The 17,918-nt window shown below is 52.7% G+C and overlaps 7 protein-coding genes across 7 annotated transcripts; 6 read left to right on the top strand and 1 right to left on the bottom strand.

Annotated features, from left to right (window-relative positions):
• Nucleotides 1–202: 202 nt before the first annotated feature.
• SEPMUDRAFT_146740 (D-3-phosphoglycerate dehydrogenase) lies at nucleotides 203–3,917 on the top strand. The gene is made up of 5 exons (XM_016903833.1): nucleotides 203–1,406; nucleotides 1,471–1,493; nucleotides 1,545–2,625; nucleotides 2,771–3,675; nucleotides 3,760–3,917. The coding sequence occupies exons 1-4, from the start codon at nucleotides 1,204–1,206 to the stop codon at nucleotides 3,231–3,233; spliced, it is 1,770 nt and encodes a 589-aa protein (XP_016765916.1). The 5' UTR covers nucleotides 203–1,203; the 3' UTR covers nucleotides 3,234–3,675; nucleotides 3,760–3,917.
• SEPMUDRAFT_33804 (uncharacterized protein) lies at nucleotides 230–814 on the top strand (the record flags this gene model as incomplete). Its single annotated transcript, XM_016908551.1, has 1 exon — nucleotides 230–814. One exon carries the CDS (start codon nucleotides 230–232, stop codon nucleotides 812–814), a length of 585 nt encoding a protein of 194 aa, XP_016765917.1.
• SEPMUDRAFT_32977 (Cupin_5-domain-containing protein) lies at nucleotides 3,532–4,391 on the top strand (the record flags this gene model as incomplete). The annotated part of the gene is made up of 4 exons (XM_016908522.1): nucleotides 3,532–3,675; nucleotides 3,760–3,972; nucleotides 4,036–4,115; nucleotides 4,190–4,391. 4 exons carry the CDS (start codon nucleotides 3,532–3,534, stop codon nucleotides 4,389–4,391), a joined length of 639 nt encoding a protein of 212 aa, XP_016765915.1.
• Nucleotides 4,392–4,403: 12 nt separating this feature from the next.
• SEPMUDRAFT_146738 (uncharacterized protein) lies at nucleotides 4,404–5,005 on the bottom strand (the record flags this gene model as incomplete). Its single annotated transcript, XM_016903832.1, has 1 exon — nucleotides 4,404–5,005. A coding segment is annotated over one exon (248 nt), but the record flags the coding sequence as incomplete, so codon positions are not given.
• A 1,007-nt stretch (nucleotides 5,006–6,012) lies between these two features.
• SEPMUDRAFT_146737 (uncharacterized protein) lies at nucleotides 6,013–6,818 on the top strand. The gene has a single exon (XM_016903831.1). The coding sequence runs from the start codon at nucleotides 6,040–6,042 to the stop codon at nucleotides 6,643–6,645; it is 606 nt and encodes a 201-aa protein (XP_016765913.1). The 5' UTR covers nucleotides 6,013–6,039; the 3' UTR covers nucleotides 6,646–6,818.
• A 3,325-nt stretch (nucleotides 6,819–10,143) lies between these two features.
• On the top strand, nucleotides 10,144–14,075 carry SEPMUDRAFT_123117 (NAD(P)-binding protein). The gene is made up of 6 exons (XM_016901827.1): nucleotides 10,144–10,261; nucleotides 10,342–11,182; nucleotides 11,234–11,485; nucleotides 11,536–12,362; nucleotides 12,414–12,853; nucleotides 12,943–14,075. The coding sequence occupies exons 2-4, from the start codon at nucleotides 10,836–10,838 to the stop codon at nucleotides 12,011–12,013; spliced, it is 1,077 nt and encodes a 358-aa protein (XP_016765912.1). The 5' UTR covers nucleotides 10,144–10,261; nucleotides 10,342–10,835; the 3' UTR covers nucleotides 12,014–12,362; nucleotides 12,414–12,853; nucleotides 12,943–14,075.
• A 964-nt stretch (nucleotides 14,076–15,039) lies between these two features.
• On the top strand, nucleotides 15,040–17,888 carry SEPMUDRAFT_146735 (Hsp70 chaperone BiP/Kar2). Its single transcript, XM_016903830.1, has 4 exons — nucleotides 15,040–15,400; nucleotides 15,545–15,854; nucleotides 15,916–16,935; nucleotides 17,118–17,888. Exons 1-4 carry the CDS (start codon nucleotides 15,229–15,231, stop codon nucleotides 17,668–17,670), a joined length of 2,055 nt encoding a protein of 684 aa, XP_016765911.1. The 5' UTR covers nucleotides 15,040–15,228; the 3' UTR covers nucleotides 17,671–17,888.
• Nucleotides 17,889–17,918: the final 30 nt, after the last annotated feature.

Raw genomic sequence — 17,918 nt, 5'->3', positions numbered from 1 at the left:
TCACGGGAAAACCGTCGGGTTGCTGCTTCTACCATCCAGCCCAATCTTGCAACTTGCGTCCCAACATACAGGAAACAGGTACCTGTGCTTTCTCGACATCCTCTACACGTCTCCGCGAAAACCAACTATCACGGAGTAGACAGAACCCACGAGCGACTTCCTTCTGAGGGCGGCGAAGGATGGAGTGAACCACGAGCACCAGCCTGACACATCCTACCTTTCTATCAGCATGCTCAATTCTAGGGCGATCAGCGAGTTGCTGTCGCGCAACAGTGACAAGCTGTGCAAGCGATGGTATCTGATGACACCAAATGGGACCTTGCTGGCGTACAGTCAACCCGTGGATATCAACGATCTACGGAAACAGGCTGCCATTGCAGCTATCTGCTGGCAGGAGCATCAACACCAGGATGCAGCACGGGACTATGAAGCAGAAGTTCCAGGCGAGCAACGAGAAGACGGCGAGCGAAATTCTGTGCATGTTTTGACAATTGAGTCGGAGAACTCCAACATCATCATGCGGCAGATCCAGGCACAGCTTTTACTTGTCTTGGAAGGTGGCGTACCTCCAAGACGCGCTGGGTTTATAAAGAGTATCACAGCAGAATGTGCAGATGGGACCAGATTGCTCCCAAACCAGAAAAACGGAAGCTCTTACGCCACGTCGACCGCCGTGCGTGATGAGAGTGTGGGCAAAGGAGCGGCGAACGTCCTCAAGCTCCAGCGGAAGAAGCTGGATGCGTTGGCGGACGTTGTCCTCGGCGACTTCGAGACGACAGAATTCCGAATGCCGCAAGGCTCAACCGTCTTCTGAAGTTCTGATGACGATCTTACATGTAGCTGAGCGTGGACTTGGCTGAGAAATTTATCCTGCGTTGGCGGGTCTCGCAAGGGCAAGGTGATTGCTGGACTAACCTATGCAAACATGCCGACGGTGCCGCACGTCAAATCTGCGCTGCCTCCAGCGGGGTTTGGTAGAGGGTGTATCACGATGTGGGGTGAGCTCTCCATTGGACTTTTGAGTTTGAGGACGACTTCTATGGTTGCCGGCATCGCTTGCCAATGATCCGATTGCACTACCCATCCATGACACTAGAAAAATGCACATAAAGCAGGCTTCTTGCTCCTCTCCGTTGGTAAACAGTGTTCTCAATTCTTTCCTTGATCAGCGCCCAGCTTCAGCAACAAGCAACAACAAAAGCCATGAGTGGACCTACCCAAAAGGTGCTCATCCCGGAGAAAGTATCCCCAGACGGCCTCAAACTGCTCCAGGCTTCCCTTGAGGTGCACGAAAAGAATGGTCTGAGCCCAGATGAACTCGAAGCGATCATACCAGAGTATGATGCTCTTATCATTCGTTCGGAGACCAAGGTCACTGCGTCTCTCCTTGCTGCCGGAAAGAAGCTGTACGAATATACAACTATCGCCAGACACGTGAGATAGCTGCTGACCTATCCTCGACTCATTCAGACGTGTGGTAGCAAGAGCAGGAGGTGTGTTTTACAGCTTAATGCTACTGATCATCCAATAACATGGCAAACCAGTGGGAGTCGACAACGTCGATCTAGACGCAGCCACCAAGCTCGGTATTATTGTTGTGAACAGTCCGCAAGGCAATATCAATGCCGCGGCCGAGCATACAATTGCTCTGTTGATGGCAGTAGCTCGCAACATTGGGGCCGCGTCTGTCAGTATTAAATCTGGCAAATGGGAGCGTAGTAAGCTGGTTGGCATCGAGGTAAAGGGCAAGACCCTGGGTGTGGTTGGACTTGGAAAGGTTGGGTTGACTGTAGCCCGTGCTGCTGGTGGGCTGGGCATGAATCTGGTGTCGTATGACCCGTATGCTAATCTGACTGCTGCGGCTGCTGCGAACGTCGAACTTGTAGACTCGCTCGATGAACTGCTGGAACAGGCCGATGTACTCACTATCCATTTGCCAATGATTGCCTCCACCAAAGGCATGATAGGTCTGAAGGAACTATCAAAAATGAAAAAGACTGCACGCGTGCTGAACGTAGCTCGAGGCGGGATCATCGATGAGGCGGCCCTTTTAGAAGCACTGGAGACTGGAGTCATTGCCGGCGCTGGGATCGATGTATTCACCTCGGAGCCGCCCAAGGAAGGCGACACAGCTTCGAAGCTCATCAACCATGCAAAGGTAGTCGCCACGCCACATTTAGGTGCCTCCACTGTCGAAGCTCAGGAGAACGTATCCATCGACGTCTGTGAGCAGTGCATCAGCATCCTAGCAGGACAACTTCCACGCAGCGCAGTGAATGCTCCCATCATTCTGGCGGACGAATTTCGCACGCTCGCACCCTTTGTGGCTCTCATGGAAAAGATGGGCAGCCTTTACATGCAACACTTTGGACCCTCGAATACTGCTCAACGCCTTCGCACAACATTCGATCTAGAATACTCTGGCACTCTGGCCAACACAAACACAACCAAGCCCCTCTTTGCCGCGCTCATCAAAGGTCTCCTCCAACCTATCACAAGCGCCGAAAACACAAATATAAACATTGTCAATGCCGAGCTGGTCGCCAAGGAGCGCGGTATCATAGTGAGCGAGTACCGGGCGAGAGAAAAAGACGAGGGAGAGGGCTACTCCGCCTCCGTTACACTGTAAGTGAAATATCATCGAGAAGCCGGGAAGACATGCGCTTTTCTCGGTGTCTTACTGAGCTCTAATGAGCCTGGAGAAAATCTCCTGGAACCTCGTCTGGAGTTCCATGAATGTTTGCTGATCACTCGACCTCCTACTTTCTAGGCGTGCTCGCCATGATCCCAGGTCCCCTTCTTCCAGTAGGACTCGTCCTGGGATTGAACGTACATCTTCTACCACGGGTCGTGTCAAGAAGCTCGAAGATCAAGTTATTTCCGGTTTCGTGTCGAATAATTCTCCATGTATTTCCCGCCTTGGACGGTTCAGCACTCAATTTGTGCCTCGAGGTACGCTTCTGATCTGCAGGAACTATGACTCTCCTGGCAAGATTGGGACAGTGGGTATGAAACTAGGTCAAGCTGGAGTCAACATTAAGTTTATGAGTGTTGCTCCAATCGATGACGAGAAGCCGTTTAACGCTGGTGACGTCGAGGGGGCAGATCCGCAGGGCAAAGAGAACGAGGCATTGATGATACTTGGTGTTGATCGTGCCATCGACGAGGCTGTGAAGAAGGATCTGTTGAGTACGAGTGGAATGTTTGAAGTTGGTGTGGTAGTGCTGGATTGAAGGATAAGATGCACTTATTTACTCGAGTGAGCAATAAAGGAAAAGTTCAACACAATAGGATGTAGTGGAGAGAGAGAGGAGAGAGATATATATACCCGGTCATTCAGACAGCCTCAAGAACCCCTCTGAAGTTTTATATATAGATGAGGAGTTGCCGATAAGGGTGTAACAGGGTCAGTCAGCAGATTGCATGTCCCGGAAGGCGCCACCAACACCACTGCCTCAGCTCTCACGTCTTTTTCAGCACTTGGACACATCCATTTTCACATCAAACCTCAACTCTTGACACATCCTCGTCATGGCCGTCAACGCAGTTCCCCAAGACCGAGATCTCCTCAAGCCATACTTCTCTTCGAACGACGCCCACAAAGACCCACCACACCTCCAGGCCACGATCAAAGCCCTCGGACTGATCTCACACCCCGAAGGAGGCTATTTCGTGGTAAGCAAGCCTCCAGCAATGCTTCAGTAACAAGCACGCCATCATCTCAAAACGAATATTCTAATAAAACATGCGATGGAACAGGAAACCGACCGAGACCCTCTCATCATCCCCAACCCCCTCCCGAAATCCTCTTCTCCTTCTTCTCAAGCAGACTCGACTCGAAATGCCAGCACGACAATTCACTACCTCCTGACACCTTCCTCTCCCTTGGGAACTTGGCACCGCAATAAAGCTCGAATCATCCATACGCTTCACCGAGGTCGTGGAAGGTATGCGATCATTCATGCGGATGAGGTCGCTTCTGAGGAGTGTGTGGGTGGATACGGAGGTGATGAGGGTGTTGGTGGGTTTTCTGAGGAGAAACGCTGGGTCAAGAAGGCGAGGATCGAAGTGTTTACTGTTGGACAGGATGTTGTGAAGGGAGAGAAGTTGCAGTGGTGAGTGGTGGAATGGTCGATGAGATATGTGTACATTTGTGTTGACTCTGACTTTTTCTTTTCTTTTCTTCTAGGATCGTGGAGGGAGGCAAGTATAAGACTAGTTTTCTTTTGCCGGATGATGAGGAGGGTGGGAGTGAGGGATTGCTGATCAGTGAGACTGTGGTGCCTGGGTTCGAATACACTGATCATGACTTCATGACACGAGAGCGGCTTCAAGCTCTGGTCACTCAGGACGAGGCCAAGCTGTTGGACTGGATGCTCAAGAAGGGATGAAATCGATGTAGAGGTCAATTAAAGTTTGACACTGCTCCATTTGACGTTCTTCCTCTCCACCTTTCCTTCGCAAAGGGTATCTTACCTATGTTAGATGATACAAATATACAACAGGCCCATGCAGCTGCCATCCAGACTCGCCGCTATCGTTCCCAAACGCCTCGCTATGCTCCAATATGATCCTTATGCAAATTTTCCTGGCTCGCTGCCGTACATTCCCATGTGCATCGTGTCTATCGTGACAGTGTGCATGTCTTCCTCATCTCGCACAGGTATAGTTTGTTCCATGCTTCACACTGATATCGTTGTTGTTGTTGTAGTGGTCGTTCTAGTTCCAGTGCCGGAGACTACTACACTTCGTCTCCACTAGTCGTCGTCGAGCCTCCTCTCACACTTGAACCAGCGCCGCTTACACTCGTCTGTGCCCAGTAGATGCCGAATCCGATCAGTGCTAAGAGGATGAAGAGCACGATGATGATGACGAAGATGGTGATGTTGCCCTTCATGATGACGGTCTTGTGGTAGTAGTAGAGTGTGGTGGTGCAGGCGTCGTGGTGTTGTTGTTGTTGTTGTTGCGCTCTGAAGCTGGAAGGGTATGTATCGATGGAGGTCTTTGTGTCCGGTGGCTTGTTGTAGGGACTGGTGATGTTGTTGTGTTGCAGCGAGGCGGCCGGCGAGAGACTTGAAAGTTGTTCGAGTGAAGTGGAGTGTAGTGTGGGAGAAAGGAATGCATCGCTTGTTGGAAGTGGTTCTACTTTGACCTGCTCATATCGAGATGGCTGGGAGGAAAGTGCGAGGGAGGGGAGGCTGCGGTGGCTGCGGTGGCTGGGACGCTGACCACGACACCCTTGCAATCTACTGTAGGACCATTAGCACCGCCGTGCACGCTATATTCACGTGTCATCAGCAGCATAATTGTCGTGCCCATCTTGTGAAGTATGCAGCAAAGGCATCGTAGAAGTGCTGAGACGGTGGTTCACATTTTGTCGTAGGAAATACCTACAATTGGTGTGTCTCGTTCTTGTGTTTTGAACGAGGGGCGCAAGCAAAGGCACGGCCCGCACCGGATCGCTCAAAGGTCATGGCGTGCCTCCCAACTCCAACATATTCTATTGATTGTTAAACAACTGAACCCACAAACTTTCTGTTCCACCAGGGAACATCAACGCTGAATCCATCGGATTCTCGACATTATCTAGGCTATCAGAGGCCCGGCTGCCTCTCGTTCATCTACATCTTCACTATGGAACTTCCAGCAGAATACAGGAGCTCGGAGACAATATCGACGGCTTTGATGTCAATCGCCAACAATGTCCCAGCAGATACGTTCAGCGTCGGCTCGAACTTGGCGCAGCTATTAGACGAGCTCAGCCTGACATCGGATGCCCTCTCTTCGATTGCAGAAAGTTCGTCGACCTCAGAGTTGACACCCTGGCGCCAACATCAGTGTACTTCACCATCATGCTCAGCACTCAAAGTATTTGGTACTCCAGAACTTCTTGCTCTTGTTCTTACCTTTCTCGACACGAGCGATATCTTGATCTCGCGGCGTGTCAACAAAACCTGGGCACGTGCTGTCACAGACACTCCGCAACTACGCATGTGTTTATTCTTGCGACCCCAATGGCTGCGACCTCCGGCCAACTACATGCTTCTTGATTACGAGATTCCTGGACTGAGCATCCAGAAAGGTGACCCCGTCGATAAGGGCCAATGGATTGAGATCACGATGAATGCCAGAGCTGCCCGAGAGATCGTTCCCTGGGCTTGCAGCCGCAGAACCAGAAGAGATTCTATGGCTCTAGCACTCTCTCGAATGAGAAGCATGAGCGTCACGCCGAGTGTCTACAGTGCTGGCGCACCAGAAGGTGTGAGAACAGCTCAGGCATTGAAAGTGAAGTATGACGAACTGCACATCATGCAGCCACCATTACTGGGAATTCAAGCATACATGATCGATCCAGACGGAAGTGATGCGTCTTCAATGGGTTCTTCGACCGGTTCTGATAGCGACAATGATGATAACGATCCCGATGACTCGCAGACACCTGCTCCTTGCGCGAAAATCAGCTGCGATGCTGGAATCAATCTGGAATTTGTAGCAGAGGCTACGCTGGCTCTGCTGCCCGAGCGAGGGGGAGATCCTGACGATGATGACAGACAAATCGTGTTCAAGGCAATCGTATCATTCTGTGAGCCAGCTCAGTCGTTGAGGAAGCGTGGGACAACGAGAAGTGTGATTCTCCTGGAATGACAACCTTTGGGAGCGAGTTGCAGAGTTGCAGTTTTGTGGCATGGACAGTGTCTCCAGCCGAGCCGAGAAATTCTATAGCGTACGAAGGTAAGGCTTCCAACTTCTGTTGATGAGCTGATCGATGAACATCGATATACTCTCGTACAGTTGAAGTCAAGTACATAAAACGTTTCATCAGCATACCTGTAGTGTTTCAACATTCCTTGACTCATGCGACGCCCTGTTGACATCATATGATGGTGACCGTGTCTCACATAGCACGGCTCTCAGATTGGAAGTGGATTGTACATGTATGAATGAACCTATTTATCTCTGAAAAGCTTACAGGCAGGGTCTTCCGAAGTGCATAATGGATATGCACTTTAGCACCTTTAATACCTACATGTACCATGTAGGAGGTACATGTAGTTCCCAAGCCAAGCATACGCTCTCCCCCACCCCAATTCCACCCCTATTGCTGCTCCCCCAGCCAATAGTTAGTTCAGGTACAGGTACCTAAGGTATATACCGTAGTGCTCCCCTCCCCACCTCTTCGTCTACAAGACGGCAACTTCGTACTCTCTATCAATCTCCTACTTGTAATAGCAAAGGCAAGGTTAGACACGATTTTGTGTGCAAAGGGTACAACTCCCGGTGCTGCCGTGGAAAGACCTCCGCTCCTAGCAGGGATCATTGAGGGAACTGGCGCTATTATTCATATCGCGTCTTTTCTCTTTTCTTTCGCTCTCCGGGACATACTAGTAATACCTAAAGCTTGTGATCTAGCGCAGGCCCCACCTGCTGCTGCTCGGCGTCGTCTGTAGAGAATCGAATGCGTGGGTAGGTAGGGAGAATCGTGGTGTGGGGGAAGAGCGAGATATCGGCTGTAGAGACTAGAGAGTGCCTTTTGGTGCTCTTGGCCCCCACCGACTGCGCCCTGGTAGATCTCCGAGCATGGCTGGAGTCTCTGGTCTTTGGTTGTAGAATTGTGCAATGACCCGGGCAGCTGAAGTGGTGTCTGTTCTTGTTGTTGTTCTTGTTGATGCGGCTGTCCTAGAATCAGGTGGGCCGCCGCATAAGGAGAAGCACCTACCTAGACAAGAAGCGAGGTCTAGCTGGCGGAAGCGGACATATGCAGATAAAGAAACACAGTCGAACACTGCCTACCTTGTGCTCTCCCGCCCAGCAAACCAACCACTATTTGTCGTGACAAGCTGCCAGTGATCATGTGAAGCTCTGCATGGCCAACAATCATGACAGCACCACGCCGTGAAAGAAGTCCTTCGTCTGCTCACAAACTGCAGCTCAGCGAAGTGAAAAAGGCGAGACCACGGCACTCTTCTCCATCGCCCGTCCCGGAGAACATCACTCCCAAGCTCTCCCGCATTCAGACCGACCGCCACGAGAACAGGACTCCCCATATTGAAAGAGCAAGAGCGGCCAGGGCGTGGGAGGAAAGAGGACCGGGAGATGTTCGACTTCCAGAGACACACATATGCAAAAGCGTGGGATATGGACAGCGTATGCAGCACCAGTTCAGGACCGGAACAATGCGTGTGGTCAATATGGCCGCAGCTATGCATCAGAGTCTACGGCGTTGCTCTTATGCTTGGACGAACAACCTGCCAGCGCAAGGTATGGCCAACGAAGGCCCAGGCGTAAGCCCTTCTCGACTGTCCATATCGGAGACTTGCCGGCGTTTTCGCTTGACCAGGAGGTTGTCTGGATTGTATACTTCTCTGTCAGAAACATTATAGCACTAGGGCGTACTATACTCTTTCGAAGATTTGCTTGACCCAAAGGGCATGAAGATGAGCAGGGCTCTCAGCAGGGCTACTTTGCCGGGCTCTTGCACGTACAGCAGAGGCGAAAGAGACTGGCTTTCTGCACTACATGGCCTGCAAGCAGTCCGTCATGTGTTCTGGGCCACCAATGTGGAACGTCGCCTTCCTCCTTGGGCTGGAGTCGGCGTCCCACCATGATCTGTCAAATCTGCCATATCATGAACCAGGAGCTGTGAGCAGAGCTCATAGGTCCCAAAACGACTGCTCTTTTCAGAAGGGAGTAAATCCGAGTAACCACTTCCACGTCTGGACACTGACCAAGATACTTCGAGCGGATTCACTCGGCCTGCGCTCGATTTGGTAGGAAATAGAAGTGGAACACCATAGCCTTGGTTAGCACTCGAGACCAGCATATCGGTTCGAGAGCCAAAAGTGGGATGCATCAAACGGCTCAGCGCTCAGCAAAAGATTTCCATATATGCTTGGCGACGAATAGAATCCTTCTGGGAGGCATTGCCGGCACTCCTCATTGGCATTGCGGAACTTCCAGATCTATCCGTTTTGCTGTGTCTGCGCTTCCTTATCAGCCAGCATGTTTCGTTCAGATTGGCAGAATGCAAGCTTCTCGCAAACTGTGTAACACTCTGTACCACTAAAACCCTCCATCCAGGCCAAGCCGGAGTCTCGGGACGAATGCAAATCATGTATTAGTAGTCCACGACTCCACGGATACCGACCAGTCTGGGGAAAAGGACGACAAGATGGTAGGAGGTAGCCAGCTCCGTAGTCGTCTACTATCGGCGGGTTTATCGTGTGTGCAACGGCACTGCATCGTGGCACGGCTCTCGCATGTGGTGCGCCCCGTCTAGGATGCTGTGTGGCCCAGGCTAGGCACGCGGAACGCTCCTGGTCGCAAAGTTTGTTATTATTAAGATGCAGACATGCTGCAACCAGATCCTGTCCAGGAAGAACGTGTCCGACGTTTATTTCTTTTTTTTTCTGTCTTTAAAAATTGCGCCGGGCCTCCGTGCTGGATTCATTTCCCCGAAACAGACTGTCAGTGCTCTCCCAGACTCCCACATGACTAGAAGTCTGGGCCGCACGGTGGCAACGAGCATTCTGGTTGAAGAGCCGACGAGGCCATGTTGTCCGCGTCGAGATCGGTCCTTCGAGTGTGATGGGCGACACCAGATCTGCCACGAATGCCGGGCAAGTGAATGACTGGAAGGCTAGTCGGTGTTCGTCGGTTCGGTGTCAGTTCTGCCGTTAAGGCTGACAGATGGACCACGGTCGCACCAATGTGCAACGTCGTCGCCCGTCCGCCCCGTCGGAGGACTGCGACTAGGCGCGGTCCGTCCAACTGCGGCCGCTGATTTGTTGCACGGGGTGGAAGGGGAAGGTCAGTCAGTACTGAGGACTGTGATGAGGACTCGGGAAGTTTTCTTCCCGCCGAGTCGTGAAGACGCACGCAGCACGATGATGCCGCCGCCTGCAGGCGTGGGGGTCCTGGCGTGCCGTGGCAGTTCTCATCTGCATGAAGATCATCCGCCACACCAGGGCCAGGGCCAGGGGAGAGAAGCCGAAATCTCTGTCAGGATTCAGCCGCCAACTTTAAAAGGATCTGCGCGATAGGAAGCTTTTCACGTGTGTGTGTGGATGGACCGGGGCGACTTCACCTTTTGCTCTACCGTCGCGCGCTTTCCTCTCTGTCTGGCGCAACCGGTCGCTGTCGGGGCGACCGTTAGGCACGCACGCTATCCTGCAGCAGGCACAGAGAGCCCTCCGCCGACGCCAACCTCGAACCAGGGTTCCCACCGACCATGACGAGCCCGCGCTGTCTGCGAAGCTCCATCGTAAGCTGCACCAGTGTCTCGGCAGCACGTCGCTCCCCTTCGCCCTCCTAGTCGCGCTGCTAAACAAGCAATAAAAAAAGGGGTCCTCGTAGTGGGTCTAGAGGCGCCGCATTGACGGCGAACCCACTTATATTTCGCGGCATCGTCGTGGCGCGCGACATGTGTTTGGACAGCAGCCTCGAGGCCGTCGTGGTCTCCAACTATCATAAGCAGAGGCCTTCGCACCCTGAAGACGCGTTGAGTCTCAGCGAGGTCATTGTGAGGTGTTGGCGACGGTTCTGTTGATTCCTCCGTGCTCTCGGACGCGCCGCTCCTCCTTCTTTGGGTTCCAAACGGTCGCGCGTGCTTGCTTCCTGCCTGCTTCACTTGCTGCCTCACTTGCTGCCTTCGCACTTTCTTTAAAAGCCCGTCTCCCCTCCAAGAAATTCCTCTCTTCTACATCAACCTCCAAACTCCTTCCTCTCTCCCTTCCGCTCATCAGCACCACTCCCACTCCCATCCTTCATCACTAAGAACACAAGCCTTCGCACACATCACACAGCACAAGCACATCCACCTGTTCCCAAGCCCCATCATGGCTCAACCCGTCGCCGCCATGATGAGCCGCGCCGCTCGCAGAGCTGCCAGCCGTCGTGCCGCTCGCCCACAGTTTCTCTCTCAAGTCCTCGGACCATCCATTGCACGTGCTTCATTCAACTCATCGGCCAAGGTTTTCGACCCTGAGGTGCCAGTCGTCTCTTACAGCAAGGGCGAGCGTCAGCAGTCCACTGTCCAGTTTGAGGCTGGTGCCAGCGGTCCAGTCAACCCGCCAGGTGCCGACGATGTGAAGGTGGCCATTCCACTCAAGCCCGAGATCGCCAAGAACCTCACTCCCACGCTCAAGAAATTCACTCTCGAGGGCAAGGTCGCCGTCGTGACCGGGTGAGTCACATCTCCTTCCCCACTTTAGAATTTGAAGCTGACATTTTGTAGTGGAGCTCGTGGTCTGGGATTCAACATGGCTCAGGCCCTCGCAGAGGTTGGTGTCCGTGGTCTTGCCATCATGGATGTCCAGCCCGAGCTCGGTGACGCCGCCGCCCGCGAGCTTAGTGAGCAGACGGGCATCGACGTCCGCTTTTACCAGGTCGATGTTCGCGACGCCGAGGCCGTGGGCCAGACAGTTCGTGACATGGCCGATCACTACGGCAGTCTCGACATATTGATAAACGCAGCCGGCATTGCTGAGTGAGTTTCAAGACTCCATCCTCACTGCACCAGAAGCTAATATCTCACAGCTCCAATATCAAGGCCGAGTTCTACGAGATTGAGAAGTGGCGTCGTCTCATTGAAATCAACGTCAACGGCACCTTCGTGTCCACCCAAGCTGTTGCCCGTGAGATGATCCGTCTCGGCACTGGTGGCAGCATCATCAACATCGCTTCCATGTCTGGTAGCGTTGTCAACTACCCGCAAGAGCAATCTTGTTACAATGCGTCCAAGGCAGCTGTGGTGCAGATGACGAAGTCTCTGGCTGCCGAGTGGGCCCGCTACAACATTCGCGTTAACGCGATCTCTCCTGGCTACATGGACACGGCCCTCAACCGTGTTCCTGCCCTCGAGGCCCAGAAGCGCATCTGGATCGACCACACGCCGCAGAAGCGCCTCGGTTCTGTTGACGATCTCAACAACCTGGCTGTGTACCTGGCTTCGGACGGCTCTGCCTTCATGACCGGCAGCAACTGCCTCATCGACGGTGGCTACACTCTGTGGTAGATAGTGTCGCGTCGATTCGTGCTTACACTCTTCCGTGTAAGATGTAACAATACATGCTTTCATTGCATCGTATGGCGTCTGGGATGGATGGCGTATGGGCGCAAAGGCTGGTCTACGGACAGCTTCCGGGGGTTCACTGCAGGAGGGTCCTGAGCATGTTCCCCTACGTTCAAGCGAGTTGGTGCACAGTCGCACTCGTGTGTTAGATTATGAACACAACCAGTCCTAAGCAGGATGGTAATGAGATCAATGCTGAACTCACTACGTACAGCATAAGCTGCCTTCCACTTCTCCCTCGTAAATGCATACCTGCAATCTACTGACATTCCGAACCGCCCTACTGGGAGAGGTATGCAAGGCTTGACCTGTACGACGGACAACAACTGATTCTAGCCTTCAGGTGCACGCCCGTCAAACTCACAGACCTCTCGAGAAGCTGCAACCCGAGCGATGTACAATACGACAACACTGAAGACTCCCACGCGCCGATGCTGAGTGCCACAGTTTCGATCTGCCACGAACGATATATCTTTGCTTCCTTGATCTGCTTGGGCTGAAGGCGGGCGAGGCAAGTAGAACAACACGATTGCGATGGTCCTACTGACGCTGCTCTGGACGTGTGCAGCTACAGCATTGCGGCTCAATGGACTTCACCCCAGCGCGATCAACGACAAATTTACGGTGAACAGGATTCCCGCAATCAGATCCAAGGCAACCAGTAAAAGCAGCGAATTGAAGGTCACGTCCAACGTGGTGGGCTTGACACAGAAGTATGCGACGTCGCTCAGTTCCGTGTACGTTCAGGCCATGAGAGGTGAGGCTGGAATAGCTCGAGCTACGGTATGTTGTTATTGCTGTTGCCATGTTGATATTGCTCTTGCCATGTCGCGGGATATGCGAGGACAAGGCTGACTTGGGACACCATGCAGAATGCCACCACGCCCTTGATCTCGGCCAGCGGTGGTCAAGTGTTCCTCGCAAATGTCACGGTCGGCGGCAAGCGCTATTCGGTGGTCATTGACACCGGTAGTAGCGATCCCTGGCTCGCCCGGATAGGCTACCAATGTTACGATCCGTACGACGACCGGCTGTTGCCTCAGTCCGAGTGTGGTTTCGCGGGTGCATACGACCCGAGTCAATCTACGACATACACGGCAGTCCCCAACCAAAGCTTCAACATCAGCTACGCCGACGGAGAGTATCTGAATGGAGGTGTAGGCATCGAGTCATTCAGCATGGCGGGCATCACCGTGCCGCGACAACAGTTCGGTACTGTCGACATTGCCGCCTGGTATGGCGACTATGTCTCTACAGGGCTCATCGGTTTCGCCGGACGCGCTCTCACATCCGCATATGCAGGCTCCAATACGAACGCATATTACAATCCCTTGTTTGTGAACATGTACGAGCAACAAATCATCCCGGCGGTCTTCAGCATGGCCATCGACAGAAACATCTCCGTCGGTGGGGTGCTCGCGCTCGGTGGCATCCCAGATATTCAACACTCGCCGTACTTTGCGACTACACCCATCTCAGGGCTGAGTGTCAATGCCCAAGATCAAGCCGTGTACACGTTTTACACCATTTACATTGACGGCTACGCGTATTCCGCCAATCGGAGTACCCAATTCAATTCATACGATAACCCGAATCCTTTCAAGACGCCTCTGGTATACAACGGCTCCGACACGATCATCGACTCGGGTACTTCGCTGGCCTACATTCCCGACGAAGTCATGGTCGCCACTGCCGCACTATACGATCCTCCAGCGTACTACGATGACATCCAAGGCTCATGGTTCGTGGCCTGCGATTCCAAGGCACCCGTGTTTGGCGTGGGGGTGGGAAAGAAGATATTCTATGTGAATGCATTAGATCTGATTGTCGAGGTTTACACCAATATCTGTGTGACGGGGATTCAGTCGAATGGAGGCGGCCTGAGTATTTTGGGCGGCACGTGGATGAAAAATGTCTTGGCGGTGTTCGATATTGACGGGGGACAGATGCAATTTGCGGCCAGACAGTTTTATGATCTCTATGCGAAGTGAAAAAGTCAGTCAGCTAGTTGCGAGATATTCGAGTCCTCTTTGTTTGGAGATAATAGCAGGCTGCGTGTAGAATGAGCGATGGGAGGTGGTGGGAATACCATTATTAGAGCAACATTCTGCTCATGAGCAACAAAAAGGTCAAGCGAAATACAAGCCTTTTCTTGTCTTTGTCCTCCCTCGATACATGTAGTTCTTAAGGAGCTCCAAACCTAGCATGAAGCCGAGGCCAAATCCGTAGACACTCCGAGTTCCCATTCTGAAATCCCCCTACTGTGCAGAAGAAGCGGCTTGGAGAGTCTCTTCTACAAGAAGCTGGGCAAGTTCAAGCCTAGACGGGAGAGGAGGCGTGTTGCTCAATGGCACAGAATTAGGTTGTTGGGTACCTAGGTACCTGTGATTGATGACTTTGATGTTGGAAAAGAAAAGACATTTCCGGCGGAGTAGTCTCCGCTTGGCATTTACAGCCTGCCCAGTGCTCGTATCTATTATACTGCGTTTGGTTCTTATGCTCCATACTTTATGGGTGATGATGGAATACCGAGATCGATACTGTCCTGCGACGCGAGCTGAGTGCACATTGGTCTAGCGGAAAAGTAGAAGTGAGGTATGACACGATACGCACATGAACAATGAGGCCACGTGGTGAGTACCTGTATGGAGGGTGACTACATTGTGCCTGCTTGTGCTAGCACCGCTATGTCCTCGCTTGGAAGGAAGCAGTGTCTACGAAGGTGACAGGTGGCAAAGAGGCGAGTGTGAGTGTGAGAGTAGTCCAAAGTGAGAATGTGATATGGTTCGAAGGTGTTCCATATGTGGATCCGACAGGGGGGTGGGGAAACCGAAAGCTGTCCGGAGGGTCCTCGAACATGAACGTGGCTTCTTCTGCTCGAGTAGACGCAAATCATTTATTGTCCTTCCCGCACCACTGCACTTTTCCCTTCTCTCTTCTCATCCACTACCTTTTCTCCCTCCCTCCCGCCCTCTTTCTCCCTCTCCCTCCCTCCTCTTGCCACACCCATCATCGAGTCTCGCCCGTCCACGGGTCATTGAACCACGGCTACGGCAGCTTCGATCCCACCAGAGCTTTGACCCAGACATTATTTTCGCCCAGAGCACACCTTCACATCACCTCCCTCCACACACCCACCCACCAGCCTCTTCGCTAAGATGGCGCGGTACTCTGGACACAAGAGCAGTCCCGCGAGGGCATCAGTGTCGTCCTGGATGACGGCCTTCTACATTTGCGCCATTTTCCTGGCGCCTATGCTCTTCATGGGCATGATTCCTTCAGCACACGCACAAGACACCGAGAAGGCGGACACGGGGGTGTCGGGTCCTGGTAAGCTGCCCCATATAATCGAGAGCTCAAGGGCGGCATGCCCGACGTGCGCGCTCCATGATCCAACAGCTGCTCTTCCTGTAGCCATTGGATCCCATCATTGGATCTGGCAAGCAATGTGAAGCTAACATCATCTGCACATAGTCATCGGTATCGATCTGGGGACAACATACTCTTGTGTGGGTATCATGAAGGGTGGCAACGTCGAAATTCTGGTCAACGACCAAGGTAACCGAATAACGCCTTCATGGGTGGCTTGGAACGACGATGAGCGTCTTGTCGGAGATGCCGCAAAGAACCAGTTCGCGGCGAACCCACACAGAACCGTCTACGACATCAAGCGTCTTATTGGTCGCAAGTTTGACGACAAAGACGTTCAGAAGGATATGAAGCACTTTCCATACAAGGTCATCAACAAGGGTGGTCAGCCCCGTGTCAAGGTTGATGTCAAGGGGTAAGGCAACATGTGCACACGGATATTCGAGGCGGAGAGAATGCTGACTTTGTTACGACAGTGATGAGAAGACCTTCACTCCTGAAGAAATCTCGTCCATGATTCTCGGCAAGATGAAGGAAGTCGCCGAATCATACTTGGGTGAGACCGTCACCAACGCCGTCGTCACCGTCCCAGCCTACTTCAACGACGCTCAACGTGCCGCTACGAAAGATGCCGGCACCATCGCTGGTCTCAATGTCCTCCGTGTCGTCAACGAACCCACCGCAGCCGCCTTGGCCTACGGACTCGACAAGACCGACAAGGAGCGCCAGATCATCGTCTACGATCTTGGAGGAGGTACCTTCGATGTCTCCATCTTGACTGTCGACCAGGGTGTCTTCGAGGTGCAGGCAACTGCCGGAGACACTCACCTTGGTGGTGAGGATTTCGATCAGCGCATCGTTGACTACTTCACCAAGAGCTACAACAAGAAGCATGACACCGACATCACCAAGAACGCCAAGACCATGGGTAAACTGAAGCGTGAGGTCGAGAAGGCCAAGCGTGCTCTGTCCAGCCAAATGAGCACCAAGATCGAAATTGAAGCCTTCCACGACGGTGCTGATTTCTCGGAGACCCTCACCCGGGCCAAGTTCGAGGAGCTGAACAACGACCTCTTCAAGAAGACTCTCAAGCCAGTGGAACAGGTTCTCAAGGACGCCAAGATGAAGAAGAGCGACATTGACGACATCGTGCTCGTCGGTGGTTCTACCCGTATTCCTAAGGTTCAGGCCATGCTTGAAGAGTACTTTGGCAAGAAGGCCAGCAAGGGTATCAACCCTGATGAAGCTGTTGCTTACGGTGCCGCTGTTCAAGGTGGTGTTCTCTCCGGAGAGGCTGCTGCAAGTGACGTCGTCCTCATGGATGTGAACCCACTCACTCTTGGTATCGAGACCACTGGTGGCGTTATGACCCACTTGATCAAGCGTGGTACTACGATTCCTACGAAGAAGAGTCAGATCTTCTCGACTGCCGCGGACAACCAGGCGACTGTTTTGATCCAGGTGTTCGAAGGCGAACGTTCTATGACAAAGGACAAGGTCAGTAATCATGCGAAACCATTGAATGTTCGATCAAAAGCTAACTGTTTGATAGTATGTTTTTCCATTCCCCTCTCCTCCTCTTCGCCATAAGCAGTGTCGAGGGGCACTAGATGTTCTCAACTCCAGCAGGGTAAGACCATCACTAGCAATAACTCATGCTAACACTTCTCTCAAACAGCAACCAACTCGGAAAGTTCGATCTCTCTGGCATTCCTCCCGCTCCTCGTGGACAGCCTCAGATTGAGGTCACCTTCGAGCTCGATGCCAATGGAATCCTGCGTGTGTCTGCTGGCGATAAGGGCAGCGGAAAGTCGGAGTCGATTACCATCACCAACGACAAGGGCCGTCTCAGCACCGAGGAAATTGAGCGCATGGTTGAGGAGGCCGAGAAGTACGCCGAGGAAGACAAGGCCACACGCGCGAAGGTTGAAGCCCGCAACGGGCTTGAGAACTACGCATTCAGCCTCAAGAACCAGGTCAACGATGACGAAGGGCTTGGCGGAAAGATCGATGAGGATGACAAGGAAGCGCTTATGGAGGCGATCAAGGAGGCCACCGACTGGCTCGAGGAGAACGGACAGACGGCGGATGCCGAGGACTTCGACGAGCAGAAGCAGAAGCTTTCTGATGTCGCGTACCCGATCACATCCAAGTTGTACGGAGAGAGCGGCGGTGCCGGGGGCATGCCTGACTATGGCGATGATGAGCCCAGTGGTCACGATGAGCTATAAGCGTGCAAATCTTGTGCTGTTTCCAGATCGATACAGTAGCTGGTGCGGCGAATGAGTTCCAGGATGTTGCTAAGACATGTGCCATATAGAACCACATGAGTTTTTTGAAAAGTTCCATACAGCATACTCTACTCCTGCCAGGTGACATGAGGAGCAGGTGGCGTGGCGGTCAATTTCACCCACGATGGCGCAACCCATCTAGCTGCAGACTGGTCCCATGATGAATGTAGTCCCTGTATGGGCGTGAG

Source organism: Sphaerulina musiva, assembly GCF_000320565.1.
Source record: "Sphaerulina musiva SO2202 unplaced genomic scaffold SEPMUscaffold_1, whole genome shotgun sequence".
Lineage (NCBI taxonomy): Eukaryota > Fungi > Ascomycota > Dothideomycetes > Mycosphaerellales > Mycosphaerellaceae > Sphaerulina > Sphaerulina musiva.
This window is presented reverse-complemented; position numbering and strand designations above follow the sequence as displayed.

Coding starts and splice junctions, on each gene's coding strand:
- SEPMUDRAFT_146737 (XM_016903831.1), top strand. CDS start 6,040: ATGCTTCTTGATTACGAGATTCCTGGACTGAGCATCCAGAAAGGTGAC.
- SEPMUDRAFT_146735 (XM_016903830.1), top strand. CDS start 15,229: ATGGCGCGGTACTCTGGACACAAGAGCAGTCCCGCGAGGGCATCAGTG. Junction 15,855..15,915: donor GTCAAGGTTGATGTCAAGGG/GTAAGGCAACAT, acceptor TTGTTACGACAG/TGATGAGAAGACCTTCACTC. Junction 16,936..17,117: donor CGTTCTATGACAAAGGACAA/GGTCAGTAATCA, acceptor TCTCTCAAACAG/CAACCAACTCGGAAAGTTCG.
- SEPMUDRAFT_123117 (XM_016901827.1), top strand. CDS start 10,836: ATGGCTCAACCCGTCGCCGCCATGATGAGCCGCGCCGCTCGCAGAGCT. Junction 11,183..11,233: donor AAGGTCGCCGTCGTGACCGG/GTGAGTCACATC, acceptor GACATTTTGTAG/TGGAGCTCGTGGTCTGGGAT. Junction 11,486..11,535: donor AACGCAGCCGGCATTGCTGA/GTGAGTTTCAAG, acceptor AATATCTCACAG/CTCCAATATCAAGGCCGAGT.
- SEPMUDRAFT_146740 (XM_016903833.1), top strand. CDS start 1,204: ATGAGTGGACCTACCCAAAAGGTGCTCATCCCGGAGAAAGTATCCCCA. Junction 1,407..1,470: donor CTTGCTGCCGGAAAGAAGCT/GTACGAATATAC, acceptor CGACTCATTCAG/ACGTGTGGTAGCAAGAGCAG. Junction 2,626..2,770: donor TACTCCGCCTCCGTTACACT/GTAAGTGAAATA, acceptor CCTACTTTCTAG/GCGTGCTCGCCATGATCCCA.